Source organism: Chlorocebus sabaeus, chromosome 21 (assembly GCF_047675955.1).
Source record: "Chlorocebus sabaeus isolate Y175 chromosome 21, mChlSab1.0.hap1, whole genome shotgun sequence".
Lineage (NCBI taxonomy): Eukaryota > Metazoa > Chordata > Mammalia > Primates > Cercopithecidae > Chlorocebus > Chlorocebus sabaeus.
This window is the reverse complement of record NC_132924.1, coordinates 46943479-46970267: the sequence shown is the minus strand read 5'-3', so window position 1 is coordinate 46970267 and position 26789 is coordinate 46943479. Positions and strand designations below refer to the sequence as shown.

General features: G+C 40.6%; 2 protein-coding genes across 11 annotated transcripts in view; one reads left to right on the top strand and one right to left on the bottom strand.

Annotated features, from left to right (window-relative positions):
* The window catches only part of DGKB (diacylglycerol kinase beta), an 833256-nt gene that overhangs the window by 630396 nt on the left and 176071 nt on the right, over positions 1-26789 (bottom strand). The gene's annotated exons all lie outside the window — the stretch shown is intronic.
* Positions 13717-15773, top strand: LOC140709663 (uncharacterized). Its single transcript, XM_073009082.1, has 2 exons — positions 13717-14344; positions 14860-15773. Exon 2 carries the CDS (start codon positions 14875-14877, stop codon positions 15697-15699), a length of 825 nt encoding a protein of 274 aa, XP_072865183.1. The 5' UTR covers positions 13717-14344; positions 14860-14874; the 3' UTR covers positions 15700-15773.

The window sequence follows — 26789 nt, the reverse complement described above, 5'->3', positions numbered from 1 at the left end:
TGATCTTAGTTATTTCTTGCCTTCTGCTAGCTTTTGAATGTGTTTGCTCTTGCTCCTCTAGTTCTTTTAATTGTGACGTTAGGGTGTCAATTTTAGATCTTTCCTGCTTTCTCTTGTGGGCATTTAGTGCTATAAACTTCCCTCTACACACTGCTTTAAATGTGTCCCAGAGATTCTGGTATATTGTATCTTTGTTCCCATTGATCTCAAATAACATCTTTTTTTCTGCTTTCATTTCATATTGTACCCAGTAGTCACTCAGGAGCAGGTTGTTCAGTTTCCATGTAGTTGAGCGGTTTTGATTGAGTTTCTTAATCCTGAGTTCTAGTTTGATTGCACTGTGGTCTGAGAGACAGTTTGTTATAATTTCTGTTCTTTTACATTTGCTGAGGAGCGCTTTACTTCCAAGTATGTGGTCAATTTTGGAATAAGTGCGATGTGGTGCTGAGAAGAATGTATATTCTGTTCATTTGGGGTGAAGAGTTCTATAGATGTCTATTAGGCCTGCTTGGTGCAGAGCTGAGTTCAATTCCTGGATATCCTTGTTAACTTTCTGTCTCGTTGATCTGTCTAATGTTGACAGTGGGGTGTTAAAGTCTCCCATTATTATTGTGTGGGAGTCTAAGTCTCTGTGTAAGTCTCTAAGGACTTGCTTTATGAATCTGGGTACTCCTGTATTGGGTGCGTATATATTTAGGATAGTTAGCTCTTCTTGTTGAATTGATCCCTTTACCATTATGTAATGGCCTTCTTTGTGTCTTTTGATATTTGTTGGTTTAAAGTCTGTTTAATCAGAGACTAGGATTGCAACCGCTGCCTCCCCACATGCTGGGATTACAGGCATGAGCCACCGTGCCCAGCCAACACAAGCAAGTTTCTTGCCCACCTTTTCTCCTCACCCTCTCTCCTCCTTGTCTCCTATGATGTTTTGCTGGGTACCGCCTGCCCAATGGTACAGTGGGTACCTTTCTCTTGGGATTTGTGGGTACAGCAAACTACCTTCTCAAAGGCACTCAGCTCCTAATCTGTTGGCTTTGTGATGCCTAAATAACAAAACTTGCTTTTTAAAATACCGTATGCCCAGGAAAATCCAAAAGCAGTCTTCTCCCCAAAGATGGGAGGCAGCACAGATAAAGCCTCCTCTGTGTCACAGCACTGCAGGCCTGACGAAGGAGAACAGTGGAGTAGGAAGACAGAAAAACTCAGTACTCCAGACCCAACCTTAAGCACAAAAAAGTTGCAGCTTACCACTGGAGGAATTTTTTTTAAAATTAAATGTTGAAATTTGAGACAACTGCAGATTCACTTGTAGATATAAGTCATAGAGATCTCGTGTCTCCTTTCCTCATTTTCTCTAAATGGTAATGTCTTGCAAAATAATAGTACAAAATTATAAGCAGAATATTGACATGATATGGTCAATAAACAGATCAACACTGTCACCACAAAAGTCCTTCATTCTGCCTTTTAGTAATCGTACACAATTCCCTCTGTCTCTCACTTCCTCCTCAACCCCTGGCAAACTTTCATCTGTTCTTCATTTCTATAATTGTGTCATTTCAAAAATGCTATGTGCATCCAGGTTGTTGCATTTTTTATTGATCCATCAATTTTTTATCACTGAATACTATTCTGTGGTGTAGAGCTACCACAATGTGTTTAAGCATTCACCAATTGAAGACAATCTGGGTTGTTTTCAGTTTTTGGTTATTATGAATGAAGTGCTTTTAAAGATTTGTGTATAGGCCTTTTTCTCTTTTTATGAGACAGTCTCATCCTGTCTCATAAAAAAAGACACAATCTTAGCTCACTGAAGCCTTGACCTCCTGGCTCAAGTGATCCTCCTGCCTTAGCCGCTCCAGTAGCTGGGACTTATAGGTGCATGTTATCACATCTGGCAAATTTTTAAAAATTTTTGCCGAGTTAGGGTCTCATACAGGCTTTCATATGAACATATTTTCATTCCTCCCAGAGTGCATTTGCCTAGGAATGCATTTGCTGAGTCATATAGTAGTGCCATGTTTAGTTTGTTAAGAAATAGCCAAAATCTTTTCCGGAGTGCTGGAAAACCATTTTCAATTCCCACCAGCAAAGGATGACCAATACAGTGTCTCCACACCCTTTCCAGTAGCTGATGTTGTTACCACTTTTTGTTTAGCTATTCTAATAGCTGAATAATGATATCTCTTTTTGGTTTTGATTTGAATTTCCCTAATGGGTAATGATGTTTAATAGCTTTCCATGTGCTTATTTACCATCTGAATATTCTCTTCAGGAAAATATCTGTTCATGCCTTTGGCTCATTTTCTAATTAGATTGTTTGTTTTGTTTTTACTTCTGAATTTTGCAAGTTCATTATATATTTTGCATGCTAGTCCTGTGATTTATACGTGTTTTGCAAGTATTTTCTCCCATTGTCTACCTTTTTCTTCATTTCTCTTAACAGAATCTATTGAAGACCATGAGTTTTTTATTTTGATGAAGTCCAATTTATTTTTCCTTTTATAGACTGCCCTTTCAGTATCAAGTCTAAGAAATATTTGCCTAGCACTAGTTCCCAAAGACTTTCTTTTATGTTACATTTTTCACCTAAAAACTGTTCAGTTTTATATTTTAAATATAAGGCCACAATCCATTTTGTTTTTCAGAGGTGCATAATTTAGGCTCATTTTTGTTGTTGTTGTTGACTGGTTTATTTATTTAATGAATGTCCAATTACTCAAGCACATTTGTTTAAAAGGGTATCTTTCTAATATTGAGCTCTTGTCTTTTCGTCGGAAATTAGTTAGGCATACTTTTGTGGGTTTATTTTAGGGTTCTCTCTGTCATTGTTGATCTATGCTTTAATCCTGCAAATATCACAGACTTGATTAATGTAGCTTGTACATAGTAAGGTCTTAAAATTGGGTAGGCAAATTCCTTCCACTTTATTCTTAATTTTCTAAATCATTTTCGCCATTCTAGTTCCTTTGCCTTTTTTGCATACACTTGAATAACCGTGTCTATATCTACCAAAAAAATTCCTGGCATTTTGATTACAGTTACATTAAAATCTGTATATTATTTTAGAGAGAATTGCCATCTTTGCTATGTTCAGAATCCCAATCATGAATTGTATATCTATCCATTTATTTTGATTTTATTAAATTTCCTTCATCAGATTTTTTAAACATTTTTTTTCTTTTTGTAAAGAACGGGGCCTCACTATGTCGCCCAAGCTGTTCTTGAAGCCCTATGCTCAAGTGATCCTCTTACCTCTGCCCCCTGAAATGCTGGGATTACAGGCGTGAGTCACTGTGCCTGGCAGAATTTTTTAGTTTTCACCACATAAGTCTTGCACATATTTTGTTAGACTTACACCTAAGTATTTTGTGGAATTATAATTGATATTGCATTTTGAATTTCATTGTCAATATATAGAAATACGATTGGCTTTGAGATGTTTATCTTCTATCCTGAAAACTGTCTAAACTCAGTAATTCTAAGGAGCTATGTTTGGAGATTCCTGGAGATTTTCAAAATAATCATGTCATCTGTAAACAGTGGTAGTTTTATTACTTTATTTCTGATATAATTTTTTTTTTTTCTTTACTTGTCTTATTGCACTGGCTAGAAATTTAAGCACTGTGTTGAATTAAAAAAGGGATAATGGACATCTTTCTCATTTCCAATCTTTGGAGAAAAGCCTTCTTTTACCATTATGTAGATGTTAGCTGTGGATATTGTGTAGATGCTCTTTGTCAAGTTGAGGAAATTCCCTTCTTTTTCTGTTTTATCAGAGAAGTTTTGTTTTGTTTCTTGTTATTTTACAAATGGGTGTTGGATTTTGTCAGACACATTTTCTGTATTTGTTAATATAAATATGAAATTTTTATTTTCATCCTGTTAAAATGAAATATAACATTCATTTTCTAATATTGAGCTAACCTAATATCCCTGCACTAAACCATAATTGGACATGATGTATCATTTTATGCATTCCTGAATTCTACACTGTGCATTTTATTAAGATTTTTTTTCATTGTATTCATGAGGGATGTTGGTCTGCAGTTTTCTACATTTTTACTCTTTGGTTCTGGTATCAGGGTAATACCAGCTTTATAAGATGAATTGCTAGGTATTCCCTTCCCTTCTATTTATTGGTAGAGACTGTGTAGAATTGGTATTAATTCTTCTTTAAATGTTTGATAAAATTCCTCAGAGAAACCGTGTGTGCATAGAGATTTCTTTTTTGGAAGAAATAAAATTATCAATTTAGTTTGCTTAATAGTTGTAGGACTATTCTCCATGTCATATTGGGTAAGTTATGGTAGTCTTTTTTTTTTTTTTTCCCCAAGAATTGTTCTATTTATATGTCATCAAATTTCTGTGTGAAGAGTTGTTCATAATATTCCCTTATCCTTTTTCTGTGTAATGAATCCTTAGTAGTATACCCTGTATCATTTCTGGCACAATTTCTGTTTCCCTCTCTTTACTTTGTCACTCTTCCCAGAGATTTGTGAATTTTATTGATGTATTCAAAGAATCATCTTTTTAAAAAAATTAATTTCCCTCCAGCTTTTCTGTTTTTAATTTCACTGATTTCTGTTCTTACCTTTATTATTTCATCCCTGCTGCTTACTTTCAGGTTACTTAGCTCTTGTTTTTCTAGGTTTTTGCAGTAAGAGCTTAGAGGAGTGATTTGGAATTTTTCTTTTACTTTTTTTTAATATATCCATTTAGTGCTATAAATTTTCCCCTCAATACTTCATTAACTGTCTTCCACAAATACTGATATATTTGCATTTTAATTCAGCTCAATATGTGTCATTTCCCTTGAGAGTTCCTCTTTGACTAGTTGTGTATTTGGAAGTGTTTGTTTAGTTTTCAATCTGTTTAAGATTTCTTATTACATTGCTATTATTGATTTCTAGTTTGATTCCATTGTGGTTAGGAAAACACAATGTTTATTTCAATTCTTTTGTTAAGTTTGTGTTATGGCCCAGGATATGTCTATTGATATGGTCTAGGGCCACTTGAAACAAATATATATTCTTCTATCATTGCACAGACAATTCAATAAATAGTGATTGGATCCTGTTGACTGATAGTTCTTTTTTTTTTTTTTTTTTTTAATTTATTTATTATTATTAAACTTCAAGTTGTAGGGTACATGTACACAACGTGCAGGTTTGCTACATATGTATACTTGTGCCATGTTGGTGTGCTGCACCCATCAACTCGTCATTTACATCAGGTATAACTCCCAATGCAATCCCTCCCCCCTCCCCCCTCCCCATGACAGGCCCCGGTGTGTGCTATTCCCCTTCCCGAGTCCAAGTGATCTCATTGTTCAGTTCCCGCCTAGTGCAATAAAATTAGAACTCAGGACTAAGAAACTCAATCAAAACCGCTCAACTACATGGAAACTGAACAACCTGCTCCTGAATGACTACTGGGTACATAATGAAATGAAGGCAGAAATAAAGATGTTCTTTGAAACCAATGAGAACAAAGATACAACATACCAGAATCTCTGGGACACATTTAAAGCAGTGTGTAGAGGGAAATTTATAGCACTAAATGCCCACAAGAGAAAGCAGGAAAGATCTAAAATTGACACTCTAACATCGCAATTAAAAGAACTAGAGAAGCAAGAGCAAACACATTCGAAAGCTAGCAGAAGGCAAGAAATAACTAAGATCAGAGCAGAACTGAAGGAGATAGAGACACAAAAAACCCTCCAAAAAATCAATGAATCCAGGAGTTGGTTTTTTGAAAAGATCAACAAAATTGACAGACCACTAGCAAGACTAATAAAGAAGAAAAGAGAGAAGAATCAAATCGACGCAATTAAAAATGATAAAGGGGATATCACCACCGACCCCACAGAAATACAAACTACCATCAGAGAATACTATAAACACCTCTACGCAAATAAACTGGAAAATCTAGAAGAAATGGATAATTTCCTGGACACTTACACTCTTCCAAGACTAAACCAGGAAGAAGTTGAATCCCTGAATAGACCAATAGCAGGCTCTGAAATTGAGGCAATAATTAATAGCCTACCAACCAAAAAAAGTCCAGGACCAGATGGATTCACAACTGAATTCTACCAGAGGTACAAGGAGGAGCTGGTACCATTCCTTCTGAAACTATTCCAATCAATAGAAAAAGAGGGAATCCTCCCTAACTCATTTTATGAGGCCAACATCATCCTGATACCAAAGACTGATAGTTCTTTTACATCCTTGTTTCTTTGTTATATAATGGTTCTACCAATTGTTGAGATAGGAGTATTGAATTCTTCAACTGTAATTCTCAGTTTTTTCTTTACATTTTAATTTTTTTTAATTGACAGATAAAATTGTGTGTATTTGCCATGTACAATATGATTTTTTGAAGTACATATACACTGTGGAATGACTAAATCTAGCTAATCAACATATGCATTACCTCATATTATTACCATTTCTGTGGTGAGAACACTTCACATTCACTCTCTTTGCATTTCTTAAGAATAAAATACATTATTAACTATACTCACCATGTTGTATAAAAGACTTCTTGAATTTACTGCTCCTATACAATTGAAATTTTGTATCATTTAACCATTATCTCTGCCACCATTAACTCCAACCACCCCAGCCCTGGTAACCATCGTTCTACTCTCTACTTCTATGACATTCATGTTCTTAGAGTCCACCTATGAGTCAGATAATGTGGTACTTGATTTTCTGTGCCTGGCTTATATCACTTAACCTAATGTTCTCCAGGTTTATCTATGCTGTTGCAAACGACAAAATTTCCTTCTTTTTATGGCTGAACAGTATCACATTCTGTATGTATACTATATTTTCTTTGACATTGATCGTTTGTTGGACACTTAGGTTGATTCCGTATCTTGGTTATTGTGAATAAAGCTGCAATAAACGTGGAAATACAGATAGCTTTTAGACATATTGATTTCATTTCCTTTCTATATATACCAAATAGTGGGTTTGCTGGATCATATGGTATTTCTATTTTTAATTTTTTGAAAAACCTCCATATAGTTTTCTGTAATGGCTATACTATTATAATTTATATCCCCACCAACAGTTTACAAATACTCTCTTTTCTCCACATTCTCACCAAAACTTGTTACCTTTTGTCTAACAGGTGTGAAAATATATCTCATTGTGTTTTTAACACACATTTGCCTAGTAACTAGCGATGTTGAGCATTTTCTTTTCACATACCTCTTGGCCATTGGCATGTGTCTTTTTTAGAAGTGTCTATTCAGGTCCTTTGCCCATTTTTCAGTCAGGTTGTTTTCTTCCTATTTAGTTGTCATTCTCTATATTGTAGCTATTAACCCATTATTGGATGTATAGTTTATAAATATTTTCTCCCATTCTATAGATTGTCTCGTCATGTTGTTGATTCCTATCTTCACTGGGGAGAGTCCTTTTGGTTTCATGTAATTTCCTTTTCCTATTTTTGCTTTTGTTGCTTGTGTTTTCAGGGTCATATCCACAAAGTCATTGCCCAGATTAATGTAATGGAGCTTTTCCCCTATGTTTCCCTCTAGTAGTTTTACAGTTTCAAGTAACACATTTAAGTCTTTAACCCACTTGGAATTGACTTTTGTATGTGATATAAGAAAAATATCTAGTTTCATTCTTTTGCATATGGATATCTAATTTTCTCAGTACCATGTATTGAAAAGACTCATTTTCTTATTGTGTGTTCTTGTGCTTTTGTCAAAAATCAGTTGGCTGTAAATGTGTGGATTTATTTATTAGCTATCTATTCAGTTCTATACCTTCCCTTACATCTCTTTACCAGCCTTTGTTAATAATATAATTGTCTTAAATATTTACTCTACATACCTTTATGCACTTGCCAAGGGAAATGAAAATATTTATGGATACAAAGACTTGTATTCACATGTTCAAAGCAGCATTATTCATAATTGTGGGGAAGGAAATAGAAGCAATAAGACTGCAGTTGAACAGGATTATCTGTAAATTTTCTGTATATCATTCACTTATAATCTTTGTACTAGTATGCTATTCTATGCCAGTATATGGTTTATAAAACTTTACACCTGAAGTAGAGTGGGTGTTCCAGGTAAGTCAACAAATCCAACCATGTTTTTTAAAAGATGGCTTTTACAGGGAAGGCTACAGGAGCAATGGGGTGAGATATTAACACAGAGAGGCCTATGAAGGCACAAACCAGTCCTTGAAGAGAAATAACAGAAGCATGATAAAGGCAGAATAATCAGTTTTATTTTGCTGATATGTATACGTATAGTTTAAATAAATTTTAAAACAAATCTATTTGGCATATCTTATAAATTAGGTCTTTAGTTTTATGACTAGTCCACAGGGGTTACTTTCAGCTTTAATATAAAGCATCTAATACTTTCTATTGGAAATTAAATATGGGCACGTCATTCTTCTTATTGGCTATTCTTTTGTCAAATGTTTCAAAGTGATCTATTTTTGTGGCAAAAACAGATAGTAAGATGGAATACAGATCAAAGGGCATCTAGCCAGTTGGAATTGTCTAAAGAATATTCTGACAAAGTTTTCAGTAGTGTGTTCCTTCAAATAGCCAGCTAGGGGGGTGGGATTGTTGTTACTATTCTAGAAATAGATTTGCTTACAAAAGTCAAGGAGCCTTGACAGAATTCTGATTGACAGTTTTACAGTCACTCACCTTGTTTCAGACCTATCATTTGTTTTGCCTTCCCAGAGCAAAATTCTCTAATAGTCACCAATATAACAATGAGGAAATCCTGCTGTTTATTCATGCCACCCTAATCCCCAAATCCAATTAGCATTCAGCCTTGCCACATAGGCCTTTTCAGCTATGTGCAGTTCTGGAGCTCTGATAAAAAACAGTGAGTGGCCTTGATCACTTATGTTGTCTCTTATAAAATCATTGGGAGCCTTGCAGAGAAAAAGATCCAACAGAAGGACAGAGACTACATAATAGCTGAAAAGAAAACCACATTGATATATTCCAAGAAAGACATTTTTGCTTTAAACAATTCATTGATAAAATTATACGAGGAAGATGTAAAATCATACAATACTCATTATTAAAATATCAATTTGAACAATATGATCTAGAAAGTAAACAACATAATGATTGTACCTACTATATATCACATACTGTTTAGAATTATATTAATCATCTCATTCATCTTTATAATGATCCTCTAAGATACATGTTATTTTCCCCATTTTATAGAGGCGATAAATGAAAAATGAAAGAGGCTAGACAACTTACCTATGTTTGTGGATACAGTAAGTAGCAGAGAAGACTTCAAATACAAGTTTCTTTAAGACCAAGTTGTGATAAAGACCAAGGTGTGATTAAGGTAGGTATGGTTGGTATTCCATGCCTACCTTTATGTATTTCTATCTTCTAATTTATCAATTAAATTCTTTGCTTCTCAATAATTATACCTTCTTTCAATAACCTTGCTGAGTCTTTGAGATATCTATTTTAAATGACTTTAGAATGAACAAATGAATTCATTTAATATGATATTCCAAGATATATGTTATTTCCCCCATTTTACAAAGAAGATAGCCTCTTTGATTTTCATTTACCTCCTCTGCCAAATTAATTTGATAACTGCCATAAGTCAAAGAAGGATACTGCCCAATTAATAAAAAAAAAAATACATAGCTTTGTGGATATGAAGCCAAGGACTGTTAGAGAGAAAATTCCATTAAATACTAATGAATACAATGTAGCTCTAAAGAAAAAAAAATGAGAATGGATTTTGTAGACTGCTATAAGAATAGTTCCAGGGTTTAACTAAAAAAGCAAAGTGAAAGAGAATATCTAGCTTAGAAAAGCTGTGTTTAAGAAGGGGGAAATATAATAATATATATTTAGATTTTGCTTATATTTTCAAGACAAAATATTGGGATGGTAAATAAGAAACTAATAAAAAGAGTTACCAATAGAGAACCAGAGATGAGGACAGGGATGAATGGGGAAACCCTCTTGTTGCTATGGAAATGAGACTTGCCATAACTAATTTTTTGTTTCTTTCAAATGAATGGTTAGGAGGCATCGTTGAGATCTCAGTTGGAACAAGATTGGACACTAGACCAAACAACCCTGAATTTGAAATCTACCTTTTGTGTTTTCTAGCTACATGACATCTACAGGTTACTTAGCATCTCTGTAAACTTCAACTGTATTATTTGCAGTAATTTTGCTATTGAATCCAAAAGAATGTAATGAAAGTTAAATATAATAATGAATATAAGGTATCTGGTATACATTAAGTGGTTTCTTGGTGTTTTAAAATATCCATTATCATCACCAGCACTCTTATCCTTTATTACTAAATTCAGGTAATAGAAGTAGAATGGGAATAGATAATATCTCTTAGAAGCCACTCAGGGAAGGCCCCGGACTAGGAAAGTCTCAACTCAAGTAGGTGGACAGTGATAGGCACAACTAAGAAAAAGAACTCATCCGTTTTCGGCAAAATGAATCCTTTTTTTCCTAATCTTTCTGTAAATGACAACCCTGGTTCCCTGAAGTATCTTCATACCTACAGTAAAAATAGGCTGGCAGAGAGTCAAGTGAAGAGGAACACTAAACCAAACAAAAAAATATCTGTTGAGCAAAGTTTGAAGATTACTTTGCAAATGTAAGTTAAAATATGTTTTGCTTGCTTAATATAGTTACACTTCATCTTTTTACGTAATCTTTTAGGAAAAGACACCATGTCTACAGTATGATTATTATCCCCTGACATTTTGTTCTATTCAAATACTTCCATTTCAATCCACTTAAAGAAACGTATCTCATAATACTAGTGCCATAAAAATAAATTCTATAGGAAATTACTGCTACTTTAAATTCCTTGAATTCATCAATTAATGAACATATAAATTAACTCTATAAAGAAAAATGCTCTTTTGTCACAAGGACTAATATTTGAATGAAATAGAGAAGAAAAACACAGGTATGTGAAGATATACACAGACACAAAAAGTCATGTGAGGCAAAAACACCAAATGAGATTTTTGCAAAAAGACTTCCCCTACCAAACATATGTGTATGTAATACACATTTTAGAGGAAAGAAGGTAAACACGGGAGCCACAGACTTCTTAGAATGCTTAAAGGGTTTAATAACAATTCTACATAAATATTATAATGACACTTAAGAAAAATACTGACATTATTCTCATAGAAGAATATTAGAAATGCATTCTATATGATAGAAATGTCATGTAAAATTGTTTAGATTCAGAAAAGACAGTGGTTGAATTGCTCTCCCCCAATGCTGTCTGATTGATTGGGACATGCATTCCTACCACAGCTACCTCAAGAAAACATTCCTGTCTTTTCTCCTACACATCTCAGTTAGGACATTCTAAATACCATATTGCTCCTTTCTATTTCCTGAAAGGATTGAAGACACTTTGCCTTCTGTCTGCTTTGTATTCTATGCCTAGGTTCCTGAGTCTCAGGATCTTCAGCCGCTAGAAATCAGGGATGACTACATACTTTCTAAAGTATAACTCAAATATTTTCTGTAATTAATACACAACAGTTTTTATGATGATAATTAATACTGCTTGCCAGGAGGAGAAGGATGTACAGACTCTCTGTGTTTGTGAAGAGTATATGCATAAGCTGACAGAAAAATTGTGACGAAATTAACTATCTCTATGAGGAATTATCCTATTACATCTGTGATGGTTAGTTTTGTATGTCAACTTGGCTGGCCATAGAATACCCAGATTAAGCATTATTTTGGGGTGTCACTGTGGGGGAGTTGTGGCATAAATTAGCATCTAAATCTGTGGACTCAATAAAGTACATTGCCACCCCACTGTGAGTGAACATTACCCAGTCCACTGAGGGCCTGAGTAAGACAGAAGGTGCAGGAAGAAAGAACTTGCTTCTTTTTGCTTCCTACCTGCCTGACTGAGCTCATCTTATTTTCTCCAGCCTTCAGATAGGAATTCGCCAACTACTTCACTAGTTCTTAGACATTCAGACTTGGACTAAATTACTCCATCAGCTTTCCTGGGTCATCAGCTTGCAGAAAGCACATTGTGAGACTTCTCAGCCTCTATAATCTTGCAAATCAATTCTTCACAATAAATCTGTTCTGTTCCTCTGAAGAGCCCTGATTAACATAGATTTTGGAAACACGAGTGGTTCTAGAGAAACCTAATTTTAAAGATGAGTTTTCAAAATTGGTTCTGGAGTCTCTAGAATCAATTCTGTGTTTGATAATATTTCAAGACACTAATAACTCTATTCTCAGGAGTAAAGGGAGCACTGAGAGACTATGACCTAAAATTTTAATAGAGATATAGAAAATATCTGCATTGGATACTCCTAATCAACTACTTACAAGAAGAAAAGAGCTAAATACCTCTGTATAAAATACTTTTGAAGATTTTCAGAAAACTAACTAATAAAATGACAAGGGTTGGTAGTTCCTGATGTTGCTGATCAAGTGGTAAGAGAAAAGGATAAGTTAAAGATTTGAATTCCCAGCTCAAGTGCTGCATAAATGACTTAAGAGCTTCTATGTATGCCCTGAAGAATAGCCTTATCTCCTAGAGTTGCAGGACTGAAACTGTCAACAATTAAAATCTACATAATCTACATTATCTTGAAACTGGCTGAATTACAAAGCAAGTTGAGCTTCAGTCTGGCAGGAGGTCTACACTGAAGACATTTAATTAAATGAAGGCATTTAATCGAAAAAGAATGGGATCCTCTAAGTTGGAAAGGGAACATGTGGGAGAGATCCTGATGAAGCTGTGGACATAGAGCCCCTAAATTCTGGTGAGTCTTCATTACCAGTAAAAGAGATCTCCCCAACTACCAGCAGAATTGGCCTCTCCTACCCACAGTGACAGCAGTATTCCCACCCACAGTGGTACTGGTCTCTCGGCCTCTATAGTTATAAAAGACTGACCTTACACCGACCTTCCCCAAGGCAATTGCCATACAATGCAGTTGCCATACAATGCTGATTCTCTGCAGAACCAACCCTCACCCCCGCTCTTTGCTTCTAGACCTATAATTAGACTCCAATCTCATCAGTCTCCTAAAGGTGAGGTACAATGTGTGACCCATGAGGAAGTATGTGAAACTCAAACAAACTACTTGAGTTTTTAATTTACACAGAAAGAAATCTGGAGAACATATACAGGAATTGATAACTGGATGTGGGATAATGGTGGAAGGAAGTTAATGTTGGATCAGGCCGAATTTGGCATGAACTCATTACGTAAAAGTTCTGTATTAAATGTTGCAGCTTGTGGAGTTTGGTTCTAACAGGTTGGTTGGTTAACTGCTGAGATATGGACCAAATGGTAGCCCAGCATGAGAAAGTTGAAAATACTTGACATGCCTTATTGAAATGTAGAAGAAATACAAAGGCTTAGAGATATATTGTAATGTTAGGGTAGATCTGTCATTTAAGGCCTACTTATTCATAGTGGGAGAGTCCAGAAGGCATACCTTTCACCAATAGTGTGAGTAATAAATTTGTGAGTGGAGCCCTGTCATCCTTAAAGAACTCTGTGATCATTGTCTGTAGGCTAGACCTCCGAGTGGGAACTGTAGTCACTGAATTGAGAAGCCTAAAGGCAATTGGAGTAATTGGATCCTGGAGTGGGATCCACTCAGCCACCACCTACAAGGTAGAGTTGGTTACCTGGCTACTGTAATGTGAAAATAGATTTAGAAACTTAGAAACCTTTAGAAACTTAGAGACCTATAGACTTTAAAAACTTAGAAACCTTTAGACTTTTAGACTTAGAAACTTAGAAGCTTAGAAAAGCCACACCAGGTGGCTATCTAAAAGCACCCACCCAATGACCAGGTGGCCATCTAAAGCACTCGCCCGATGTCCGTGTGGCTATCTAAAACACCCACCCAAATTCCTGGAATTCAAACAGAAGAACAAGTCCAGGAAATACCCCGCGCGGGTTCAAACCAGGTTCAAACCAACCAATTAAAGTAAGACATCTCGCTCAGGCCAGAACCTGCTCCAATCATCTTGCGCCTCAAGCTTTGTAAAATTTTGTGGTTTTTTGCCTTTATAAACTGTCTGTAACAAGCATTCGGGGTCCTGTGGCCAACTTCGGACATAGGACCCTAGCGCGCTAGCAATAAATCTCTCCACTGTGACTTCCGTGTCGAGTGGTCTCTCGCGACGACCCCTGCCCAGGAAGGAATCTAAAAACTAGGTTCCTACATTTGGTGCGTTGGCCGGGAATGGGGGTCGCCCGAGGACCCTCGACCCCTCCGGTGGAGACACAATTGGCCCGGGCCACCGACTGCTGACGAACGGACTCTGTCAGGTACTTTCGTTTCACTCTGTGCTCTGTTTGTCTTGCCGGCTAGCTCTGAGGAGTACTCCGTCTGAATAATCAGGTGGGGAAGGGGGACAGATGTGTCCGGCACCTTCCCCCTTGCGCCCCAGGGGACGCCCTGGCGGTTGTCGGGAGGAAAGCTGACGACTCTGTTGGCCTCCTCAAATCGGTAGGCAGGTTGCCCCCTGCCGTCTGAATCTTTTGTAAACTTGTGGCGCCACTCTCGGGCCGCGAGGCTCCTCTGTGTTTGTTTGGTCACTGTGTTTATTGTTGTCATTTTGTCCTTGTGTGTGCGTGACTTTCTGGACGAAACTATAGGACAGACACTAACAACTCCTTTAGCCTTGACTTTGACCCACTTCCCTGATGTCCGGGCGCAAGCCCGCGATCTCTCCGTGGAAGTCCGTAAAGGACGATGGCAAACTTTCTGTTCGTCTGAATGGCCAACCCTCCAGGTTGGGTGGCCCCAGGACGGAACATTTGACCTCTCCATTATCTTACAGGTTAAAGCAAAAGTGATGAATCGTGGGCCACAAGGACACCAGGACCAAGTGGCCTACATAATCACCTGGGAAGATTTGGTCCGAAACCCCCCTTCCTGGGTGAAACCCTTCTTTCATTCCCCCTCCCCGTCCCAATCTACCCTCCTTGCCGTGGAAGCCCCAAAGAATCAGACTTCGGATCCCCCTAAGCCAGTCCTCCCTGATGGAACTCAGCAAGACCTCCTCCTTTTCGATCCTCCGCCTCCTCCTCCTCCTCACAACCCCCTCCTGAGGCCTCCACCTTACGCTTCACCCTCGTCCCTTACCCTATCCCCAATCCCTCCCACTACTCCCTCAGCCCCTACTCTTTCTCCAGCCCCTTCATCGGTCCCTTCCTCGACCTCGCCTCCCTCTCCAACGCCGCCCAAATTAACCCCTAGAATGCCGCCACCGTCCCGTCCTCCCCGCTCGCTCCGTGCATCAGGGGGCCGGAAGCCCGCCCCGCGGCCAGCCCAGCCGCGCTCGCAGCCGCGTTCCCGGGGTTTGCGTGCCTCCGGCGGTAACCCGCGGGACGCCGTGGCGGCGTCCGCTGTCGCGCGGAAAGGCGAGGTCGAAAAGGTTGCGCGGGGGGGGGAAGAGAGGTCGCGCGCCCCTCCTCCCCACCGCCGTTCCGCGCCGCCACCAACACCTCATCTCCGCTTGCGGCGGACTGAAGACCCAGATGGCACTCCCACCTGGCAGTCTTCCCTTCTCCCCTTCGCACGGTCAACCGCGCAATCCAGTACTGGCCCTTTTCTGCCTCCGACCTCTACAATTGGAAAACTCACAACCCCCCCTTTACCCAAGACCCTCAGGCCTTAACCTCATTGATAGAATCCATTCTCCTCACCCACCAGCCTACCTGGGATGATTGTCAACAGCTTTTGCAGGTCCTTCTGACCACCGAAAAAAGGCAACAAGTCCTCCTGGAGGCCCGGAAAAATGTGCCGGGGCCAAGAGGCCTTCCAACCCAGCTCCCCAACGAAATAGACGAGGGATTTCCCCTCACCCGCCCGGACTAGGATTATGAGACAGCACCAGGTAGGGAGAGTCTCTGAATCTATCGCCAGGCTCTGTTGGCGGGTCTCAAGGGGGCAAGGAAACGCCCCACCAATTTGGCCAAGGTAAGGACCATAATTCAAGGAAAGGATGAAAACCCGGCAGCCTTTATGGAAAGACTTCTGGAAGGGTTCCGAATGTATACCCCATTTGATCCAGAGGCTCTAGAACATAAGGCTACCGTGGCCATGTCGTTCATAGACAAAGCAGCACCAGATATTAAAGGGAAACTCCAAAAATTAGATAGGATCCAGACCTATGGATTACAGAAATTAGTCAGAGAGGCAGAAAAAGTATATAATAAAAGAGAAACTCCCGAGAAAAGGGAAGCCAGACTAGCGAAAGAACAGGAGGAACGAGAGGATGGAAAAAATAAAAGAGAGATAAGTATTTAACAAAAATCCTGGCAGCAGTAGTAACGGAGAAAAGGCCAGGAAGAAAGGGAAAAAAAACGGAGGCGGCCTAAGGTAAAAAAGACCAGTGTGCCTACCAGGCATCTACTTCAGGAGCTGAGTGCCTTACAACTTGCTCAGCCCCTTAATTAAAAGATGCATTCTTTTGTTTACCCCTGGCCCCTTAAAGCCAAGAACTCTTTGCCTTTAAGTAGAAAGACCCTGAGAAAGGAATCTCAGGCCAATTGACCTGGACCCGACTTCCCCAAGGGTTCAAGAACTCTCCCACTCTCTTCGATGAGGCTCTCCACTAGGACCTAACCGACTTCCGGACCCAGCATCCAGAAGTGACCTTGCTCCAGTATGTAGATGACCTCCTCCTGGCGGCCCCCACAAAGGAAGCCTGCATGCAAGGTACTAGGCATCTACTCCAGGAACTGGAAGAAAAAAATACCGGGCATCCGCCAAGAAGGCACAAATTTGTCAGACCAAGGTAACCTACCTGGGGTACATACTGAGTGAGGGGAAAAGGTGGCTCACCCCTGGGCACATAGAGACTGTGGCTCGCATTCCACTGCCCCGGAATCCCAGAGAGGTGCGTGAATTCCTGGGAACTGCTGGGTTCTGTCGCTTGTGGATACCCGGTTTCGCTGAACTGGCCGCCCCCCTTTATACCCTCACCAAGGGAAGCACCCCTTTTACCTGGCAGGAGGAACATCAATTGGCTTTTGAGACTCTAAAGAAAGCACTCCTCTCTGCCCCAGCCCTTAGGTTACCGGATACCTCAAAACCTTTCACCCTCTTCTTAGATGAGAGGCAAGGAATTGCAAAAGGAGTCTTAACCCAGAAATTAAGGCCCTGGAAGAGACCGGTAGCGTATCTGTCTAAAAAGCTAGATCCTGTAGCAGCCGGTTGGCCCCCGTGTCTCCGCATCATGGCAGCCACTGCCATGTTAGTCAAAGACACTGCTAAGTTAACCCTTAGGCAGCCATTGACTGTTATTACTCCACATGCTCTAGAGGCCATAGTGCGACAGCCCCCGGACCGGTGGATTACCAATGCACGCTTGACCCACTACCAGGCCCTCCTATTGGACACAAACTGCGTCCGGTTTGGCCCTCCGGTCACCCTGAACCCTGCAACGCTGCTGCCACCACCAGAAGACCAACTGAGCCCTCACGACTGTCGGCAGGTGTTGGCAGAAACCCACGGAACGCGGGAGGACCTCAAGGAGACAGAACTCCCAGACGCGGACCACACATGGTATACAGACGGCAGCAGCTATCTTGACTCAGGTACCCGGAGGGCGGGAGCGGCAGTGGTAGATAACCACACCACCATTTGGGCACAGTCACTGCCCCCTGGCACATCTGCACAAAAGGCTGAGCTAATAGCACTAACAAAGGCCCTAGAGCTGTCCAAGGGGAAAAAGGCTAATATTTATACAGATAGCCGATATGCTTTTGCAACGGCTCATACCCATGGAAGTATTTATAAAAAAAGAGGTCTCCTAACATCAGAGAGAAAAGAAATCAAGAACAAAGCTGAAATAATTGCCTTATTAAAAGCCCTCTTCCTCCCACGAGAAGTAGCCATAATCCACTGTCCCGGACATCAGAAAGGACAGGATCCAGTTGCAGTGGGAAACAGACAGGCAGACCACGTGGCCAAGCAGGCAGCCATGGCAAAAGTACTAACCTTAGCCTCAGAACCCAACAAAACCGACCAGGATAGACACACCTACACCCCAGAAGACCAGGAAGAGGCAAGAGCCATAGGAGCTATAGAAAACAAGGACACCAAGAACTGGGAAAAAGAAGGGAAGACAGTCCTCCCACAAAGAGAAGCCGTGGCTATGATCCAGCAGATGCACGCCTGGACACACTTAGGTAGCCGGAAGTTAAAAATGTTGATTGAAAAAAACTGACTTTCTAATTCCTAAGGCAAGTACTCTAATAGAACAGGTGACTTCTGCCTGCAAGGTCTGTCAGCAGGTGAACGCTGGGGCTACTCGAGTGCCAGCAGGAATACGAACCCGTGGCAGCCGCCCGGGGGCTTATTGGGAGGTAGACTTCACTGAAGTAAAACCTCACTATGCTGGGTATAAGTACTTACTACTGTTTGTAGATACCTTTTCAGGATGGGTAGAAGCCTACCCCACCCGGCAAGAAACAGCACACATAGTAGCCAAGAAGATTCTGGAAAAAATCTTTCCTAGATTTGGACTTCCCAAGGTAATTAGGTCAGACTACGGGCCGGCCTTCATTTCCCAGGTAAGTCAGGGGCTAGCCAGGATACTGGGGATTAATTGGAAATTGCATTGTGCTTATAGACCCCAGAGCTTAGGACAGGTAAAAAAAATAAATAGAACAATAAAAGAGACCCTTACTAAATTGACCTTAGAGACTGGCTTAAAAGATTGGAGACGCCTCCTATCTCTAGCTCTTTTAAGAGCCCGGAATACGCCTAACCACTTTGGACTCACTCCATATGAAATCCTCTACGGAGGACCTCCCCCTTTGTCGACCCTACTTGACTCCTTTTCTCCCTCCAACTCTAAGACTGACCTGCAGGCCCGGCTAAAAGGACTACAAGCAGTACAGGCCCAAATCTGGGCCACCTTGGCAGAACTGTACCGGCCAGGACATTCGCAGACCAGCCACCCCTTCCAGGTGGGGGACTCCGTCTACGTTAGACGACACCGTTCTCAAGGACTGGAGCCTCGGTGGAAAGGACCCTACATTGTTCTCCTGACCACACCCACAGCCATAAAGGTTGACGGAATCGCCACTTGGATCCACGCATCCCACGCCAAGGCTGCTCCAGAGACGCCTGGACCACCTGAGACATGGAGACTCCGTCGCTCCGAGGACCCCCTCAAGATAAGACTCTCTCGTACCTAACCCTGTGCTTACTACTAGCCCTCCTTCCTCGCGTCGCTGACACCAAAAACCCCCACCAACCTTTTAACCTAACCTGGAGAGTAACTAATTTTAATACCCATGAAGTCCTATATGAGACTTCACAAATTGCCCCTGTGGGAACTTGGTTTCCTGACCTTTATCTCAACCTAGATAAAGTAGCAGGGGTAAATAACATGGAAGGGGGAGTATAGAAAAAACAGGCTAAAAAGGTGTCCATAAGCCGGAACGGGTTCTATGCCTGCCCCGGATTCCGGACAGGAAAAATGAAACAAACTTGCGGGGATATAACTTCCCTGTATTGTGCTAGCTGGACTTGTGTAACTACTAATAATAGAAAATGGAAATGGGCCACAACACCATGGTACATATCCATGTCCTTTGTTAAGCCCTGCACCAGAACCCGGTATTCGGCTGGTTGTAATCTGGTCTGCATCAAATTCAAAAAAGCAGCGAAATCTGATGGCCGCTGGATGTCAGGGTTAATACGGGGCCTATATTTACACCAAAAGCCACTGTTTAGGATCCCCATCCAAATTAGACTAGCAGTTAGCCCTGCCTCAGCTCCTGTCTCAATAGGGCAAAACCCAGTTTTACCAGAAGCAAGGCCTCCTCAGCCGGAGGCCCCTCAGGGCCCCCGGCCGGAGGACCCTCAGGGCTCCCAGGCAGAGGACCCTCAGGGCCCTCGGCCGGAGGCCCCTCAGGGCCCTCAGCCAAAGGCCCCTCAAGGCACTACCCTGCCCTTGAGTTCCCCGGGCTTAGGTGACAGGCTCCTTAATCTCATAAAGGGCTCTTACTTTGCCTTGAACCAGACCAGGCCAGAATCCACCTCCTCTTGTTGGCTGTGCCTAGCGACAGCCCCCCCTTATTATGAGGGCATTGCCTCCACTAATAATTTCACCAACTCCACTAATCCTACTGGATGTGCATGGGATCAGCATAAAAAGCTGACCCTGGCTGAAGTTTCTGGGTCAGGAATCTGTATAGGAAAGGTGCCCACTAGCCATCAGCATCTCTGTGACAAGACTCTGACAGTGCCTAGCTCCAATCACTATTTGGTCCCTTCTAGGACAGACTGGTGGGCTTGCAACACTGGACTCACTCCCTGTGTATCCACAGCAGCGTTTAACCGCAGCACAGACTACTGCGTGTTAGTACAGGTTGTTCCCCGAGTATACTATCACTCTGGAGACTCCTTTGACCTCCAGTATGAACAGAAAGCTTATAGTAGACCCAAAAAGGAATCTGTCTCACTCACCCTCGCTGTAATGCTAGGAGTGAGGGTAGCAGCTGGGGTTGGGACCGGAACAGCAGCTTTAGTACGTGGTAGCTACCATCTGCAACAACTTAGGGCAGCCATAAATAAAGACCTTAGAGCCATAGAACACTCTATTTCAAAACTTAAAAAATCTCTAACCTCTCTGTCTGAAGTTGTATTAAAAAAAAAAAAAACCGGCGAGGACTAGAAATTGTCTTCTTAAAGGAAGGCGGGCTCTGTGCAGCCCTCAAAGAACAATGTTGCTTTTACGCAGACCATTCAGGAGTGGTTAAAGATTCTATGGCAAAACTAAGAGAAAGATTAGACAAACGGAAAAAAGAAAAAAAGTCTCAACAAAATTGGTTTAAAAGCTGGTACAGCCAGTCCCCTTAGTTCAGCACCTTAGTCTACACTATCTTAGGCCCCCTTATCCTACTCATGCTCATCCTGACTTTCGGGCCGTGTATACTTAACCGCTTACTCGCCTTTATTAAAGATAAGTTAAACATTGTGCAGGCTATGGTCCTAACCCAACAGTACCAAGCCCTCAGGACAGAAGAGGAGGCTCAAGATTGAGCCTCTTGGTCACAAAAAGAGGAGGAAATGAAAATAGATTTAGAAACTTAGAAACCTTTAGAAACTTAGAGACCTATAGACTTTAAAAACTTAGAAACCTTTAGACTTTTAGACTTAGAAACTTAGAAGCTTAGAAAAGCCACACCAGGTGGCTATCTAAAAGCACCCACCCAATGACCAGGTGGCCATCTAAAGCACTCGCCCGATGTCCGTGTGGCTATCTAAAACACCCACCCAAATTCCTGGAATTCAAACAGAAGAACAAGTCCAGGAAATACCCCGCGCGGGTTCAAACCAGGTTCAAACCAACCAATTAAAGTAAGACATCTCGCTCAGGCCAGAACCTGCTCCAATCATCTTGCGCCTCAAGCTTTGTAAAATTTTGTGGTTTTTTGCCTTTATAAACTGTCTGTAACAAGCATTCGGGGTCCTGTGGCCAACTTCGGACATAGGACCCTAGCGCGCTAGCAATAAATCTCTCCACTGTGACTTCCGTGTCGAGTGGTCTCTCGCGACGACCCCTGCCCAGGAAGGAATCTAAAAACTAGGTTCCTACAAATGGACAGCAGAGTTAAAGCAACAATCATAATAGTCTGACTTATGTTGACCTATGGACTAGGCTTACTGATCATGGCATTTCTAGATATGAAATAGAAAATCTATTAAATCATTACTTAATCTGTACAAGAGGTCTTTTAAAAGTTTATTTAATAGCATATTATGAAAAAACTAGGCATGAATTTCAAAAATGTTTGCACCAAAATAAACTTGTACTAACATTATGACATGTCTTAACAGGATCTAATTTGAGGCACTAAGGAAGTTAAGACATCAGTTTGAAAATAGCCCTTATCTCTAATAGGAATTAATTTTGTTCTCAAAATTAATTCTGCTAAAATGGAAGTCAGAACAAACTCCAAATTTATGGTAAAGCTTGGGTGGAAAAATGGTGAAATCACTGATGCTTTACAAAAAGTTGATGGGTACAATGCCCAGAATAAAATAGCAGTTTACAAATAGATAACTTGCTTTAAGAAGGAGCAAGACAATTTTGACAACAAGGCCCACAGCAGAGGACCACAAGTCAATTTTTCATAGAAAATTTATCTTTTGCATTCTCTAGTTTAAAAAGATCAATAATTAACAGCAGAGGCAGTAGCCAACACTATAGACACCTCAATTGTTTCAGCTTACACAATTCTGCCTAAAAAAATTAAAGTTGGACACACTTTCCACTTGATTGGTGCCAAAACTGTTGTGCCCAGATCAGCTGCAGATCAGACCAAGCTTTCAATGGAAATTTTAAACAAGTGGGATAGAGATACTAAAGCATCTCTTTGAAAACTTGTAATTGGAGATGAAACATGGCTTTACCCGTACAATCCTGAAGACAAAAGCACAATCAAAGCAATGGCTACCAAGAGGTGGAAGTTGTCCAGTGAAAGCAAAAGTGAACTGCTAAAAAGCAAAGATCATTGTAACAGTCTTTGGAATGTTGAAGGTATTTTGCTTGTAAACTTTCTAGAAAGTTTAAAAAAAAAAGTATTTGCTTATTTTGAGAAAGTTTTGAGAAAGTTAGCCAAAGCTTTTGCAAAAAATCTCCCAGAAAAGCTTAACCAGAGAGTCTTTTTTCACCACAACAATGCTCCTGATCATTCCTCTTATTAAATAAGGGCAATTTTGCAAGAGTTTTGATGGGAAATCATTAATTATCCACCTTATAGTCCTGATTTGACTCCTTTGACATCTTTTTGTTTTCAAACCTTAAAAAATCTTTAAAGGCAAAATTACTCACTTTTCTTTAGTTACTAATGTAGAGACTAAACTGACATGGCTAAATTCTGAAAACCCTCAGTCTTTTAAGGATGGACTAAATGATTGGAATCATTGCTTACAAACGCATCTTGACTGGTGGAGTTTATGTTGAAAAATAAAGTCAATGTTTTTAATTTTTATATTTTACTTTCATGTTTTTCATGATCTTTTTGAAGTCTTCTTGTGCAAGCAGAAAAATTCTAGGTTAAGTGAACAAAAGTCTAACCTGAGTCATGGCCCTTCAATCATTTTCCATATTTGAATCAGTTTACAAACCTAGAATTCTTTGAATGAAGGCTAGTCCAGGTCCTCTTGAGGAAGGACCCCTGTGCACTTCCAAAATATTATAATGTTAATATTTTTTCTAACCTTTCCCCAAAGGACCTATGGCATTTTATCAGGATAATTATGATCAAGGAAACCCAAATAATTCACTCACAAATATACTTCTTTGACATATTTCAAGATGCTTATCCAGAAGGGCTACAAATATAAGAGTAACTGAAAAGCTGTCCTTTGTGGAATATATTTACATCTGTAAAGAAAATCTGCATGGATAAAATCAGGACTTTTCAGAGGCTCTCCCTTGTCTGGATCTCAGAAAGTTATAACTGAGAGTCGGAAATCTTTAAAATTCTGAAAGGATTATTTACCATCTTTTTTTTTTTTTTTTTTTCCTAAGGACCGCCATCTGTGAGGTTTCATCTACATAACAATGTTGGAGCTTGTTCTCTCCTGTAGTTCTGTGAGCAGGAGGGAGTGGCATCCAGTGACTTTCCTTCTTCTCTCCCATTGTTTGGTGAGTTGGAGGGAGTGGTGCCCAGTGGCTCTTTCTCCTGTTTTTCACAGAGCAGGAGGGAGGGTTACAGCTCTTTTACTCCCGCTGCCCGCAGCTTGCCAAGTTCTGGGTTCTTGTCCCAAGACCAAGTGGAATAAGGTACACGGACACCGGAGAGTGAGTAAGGCAAAGTGAAATTTTATTGAGCAACAGAAAGAAAGCTTTCAGCAGGGAGAGGGGACCCGAAATCAGGCTGCTGTCTGTGAAGCCGAGTCCACAGTTTTATGGGCTTAGAATGGGGGAATATATGTTGATTGGTTCATGGGTGGTCTTGGAAAAAGCACCATTCAATTAGTTAAAAGCCATAATTCAGCAGTAAGCAATCGAGAGAGTGGGTACGATGAGGATGGAAGTTCTCCCTCCGATCTTGGACTCTATTCAGAACTGCCAGTTGTGTTTTCAGGATTTAAATTTTCTTTGGCTTGAATATTGGGTTTTCACCAGAGACCTGTCCCTGTCTGCCTAGGAATTTGTCTGTTTCCTATTGCTATCAATAAGGCTACCTTTGTTAGTCAGGCATCTTCCCCCTTTCCCACAACCTATTTTGCCCACATAACCTGTGTTGCCATGCTTCAAGTTCCACATTATTGCTGTAACCACAAGATGAGTATGAAAGTGTCCACCATCTGGCCTTTTATTTGAGTTCTTATATTTTGTAACCCTCGTTTGCATGCTGATAAATTTGTATACTTTCCCTCCTATTAAGCTTACTTTTGTCAGTAGATTTTCAGTGAATCATCAGAGAGCAAAGGGGAAGTTTTCCCTTGGCCCCTACAGCACACTGGGGAAAAGAAAATAATCAGACTTTTGGGGACTGCTGAACACTGACTCTAAACTGACACTAATCCCAGGACACTCAAAACATCACTTTGGCCCACCAGTTATAATAGGACTTATGGTTTAAAGTGGAATTTTAGCTCAGGTTCATCTTACAGCGTGTCCAGTGGGTCCCCACATCCATCCTGTGGTTATTTCCCTAGTTCCAGAATGCATAATTTTAACAGATATAGTCAGCAACTCCCCACATTCATTCCCTGACCTATGGAATGAGGGCTACTATTGTGGTAAAGGCCAAGTGGAAGACAATAGTACTGGCAATACCTAGGAAAAACAGTAAATCAAAAGCAATACCATGTCCCTGAGGGATTACAGAAATTAGTGCCAGCTTCAAGAACTTGCAAGGTATAAGGGTGGCAATTCCCACCATATCCTCATTCAATTTGTGTATTTGGCTCATGCAGAAGACAGATGAAATTTGGAGAATGATAGTGCATTATTATAAACTTAACCAGGTGGTTACTCCAATTGAAACTTTGGTACCAGATGTGGTTTTAATGCTTGAGCAAATTAAAACATCTGCTGGTACCTGGTATACAGCTATTAATCTGACAAAGGCCTTTTTCTCCATCCCTGTCCATAAAGCCCACCAGAAGCTGTTTGCATTTAGCTGGGAAGGCCAGAAATACATTCTTACTGTCCTACCTCAGCGATAGATAAATTCTTTCCCTCTGCCTCATAATTTAGTTCACAGGGATCTTGATCACCTTTCCCTTCTACAAGATATGGCAGCAGTCCATTACATTGATGACATCATGCTGACTGGAGGTAGGGGGCAAGAATTAGCAACTACGCTAGATTTATTAGTAGAACACTTGATTTTCAGAGGGTAAAAAGTAAACTGTGACTAAAATTCAAGGTCCTTCTGTCTCAGTGGAATTTTTAGAGGTCCAGTGGTGTGGGGAAGTTCAAGACATCCCTTCTAAGGTGAAGAAAAAGTCGTTGCATTTGGCTCTCCCTACAATTAAGAGAGAGGTACTTCTAATGGTCCTATTTGGATTTTAGAAGGAACATGTTCTTCATTTGGATATGTTACCTCAGCTCACTTAATGAATGACCTAAAAAGCTGCTAGTTTTAAATGGGGCCCAGAATAAGAGAGGGCTTTGCAGCAAGTACAGGCTGCTGTGCAAGCTGCCATGGCAATTGGGCCATATGAACCAGCATATTGGGATAGTGTGAGGAGTCTTTGGTAGAATTCTATTGGTGAAGCACAGTGTGGACCTTTAGTATTTTGATGCAAGGGCCTGCATGCAGATAATTATTCTCCTTTTCTTTTCTTTCTTTTTTTTTTTTTTTTTTTTTTTGAGACAGAGTCTCACTCTGTTGTCCAGGCCAGAGTGTGGTGGTGCTATCTCGGCTTACTGCAACCTCCGCCTCCTGGGTTCAAGTGATTCTCCTGCCTCAGTCTTCCGAGTAGCTGGGACTACAGGTGCACACCACCACGCCCTGCTTTTTGTATTTTTAGTAGAGACGGGGTTTCACCATTTTAGCCAGGATGATCTCAATCTCCTGACCTCATGATCCGCCCACCTCAGCCTCCCAAAGTGCTGGAATTATAGGTGTGAGCCCCCAGGCCTGGCCTATTCTGCTTTTCCAAAACAACTCTGGTCCTGCTACTAGGCTGGAGTGTGATGGTTAATACCGAGTGTCAACTTGATTGGATTTAAGGATACAAAGTATTAATCTTGGGTGTGTCTGTGAGGGCGTTGCCAAAAGAAATTAATATTTGAGTCAGTGGGCTGGGGAAGGCAGATCCACTCTTAATCTGGTGGGTAAACTCTAATCAGCTGTCAGCAAATATAAAGCAGGCAGAAGGACGTGAAAAGGAGAGACTGGCCTAGCCTCCCAGCCTACATCTTTCTCCCATGCTGGATGCTTCCTGCTTTCAGACATCGGGCTCCAGGTTCTTCAGATTTGGGACTCAGGCTGACTGTCTTTGCTCCTCAGCTTGCAGATAGCCTATTGTGGGACTTTGTGATCTTATAAGTTAATACTTAGTAAACTCTCCTTTATATATATATATATATCCTATTGGTTCTGTCCCTCTGGAGAACCCTGCCTTTTACAGAGTAAAGACTAAGTACTTAACCATGTGTCACCAAGCTACCATGCAACCTGAGCTGCCCATGAACTGGATGTTACCTGACTCATCAAGCCATAAAGTTGGTATTTATGGTAACATTTCATCACATGATCAGGCTTGAGCAGCTGTTGA

Coding starts and splice junctions, on each gene's coding strand:
- LOC140709663 (XM_073009082.1), top strand. CDS start 14,875: ATGAATCGTGGGCCACAAGGACACCAGGACCAAGTGGCCTACATAATC.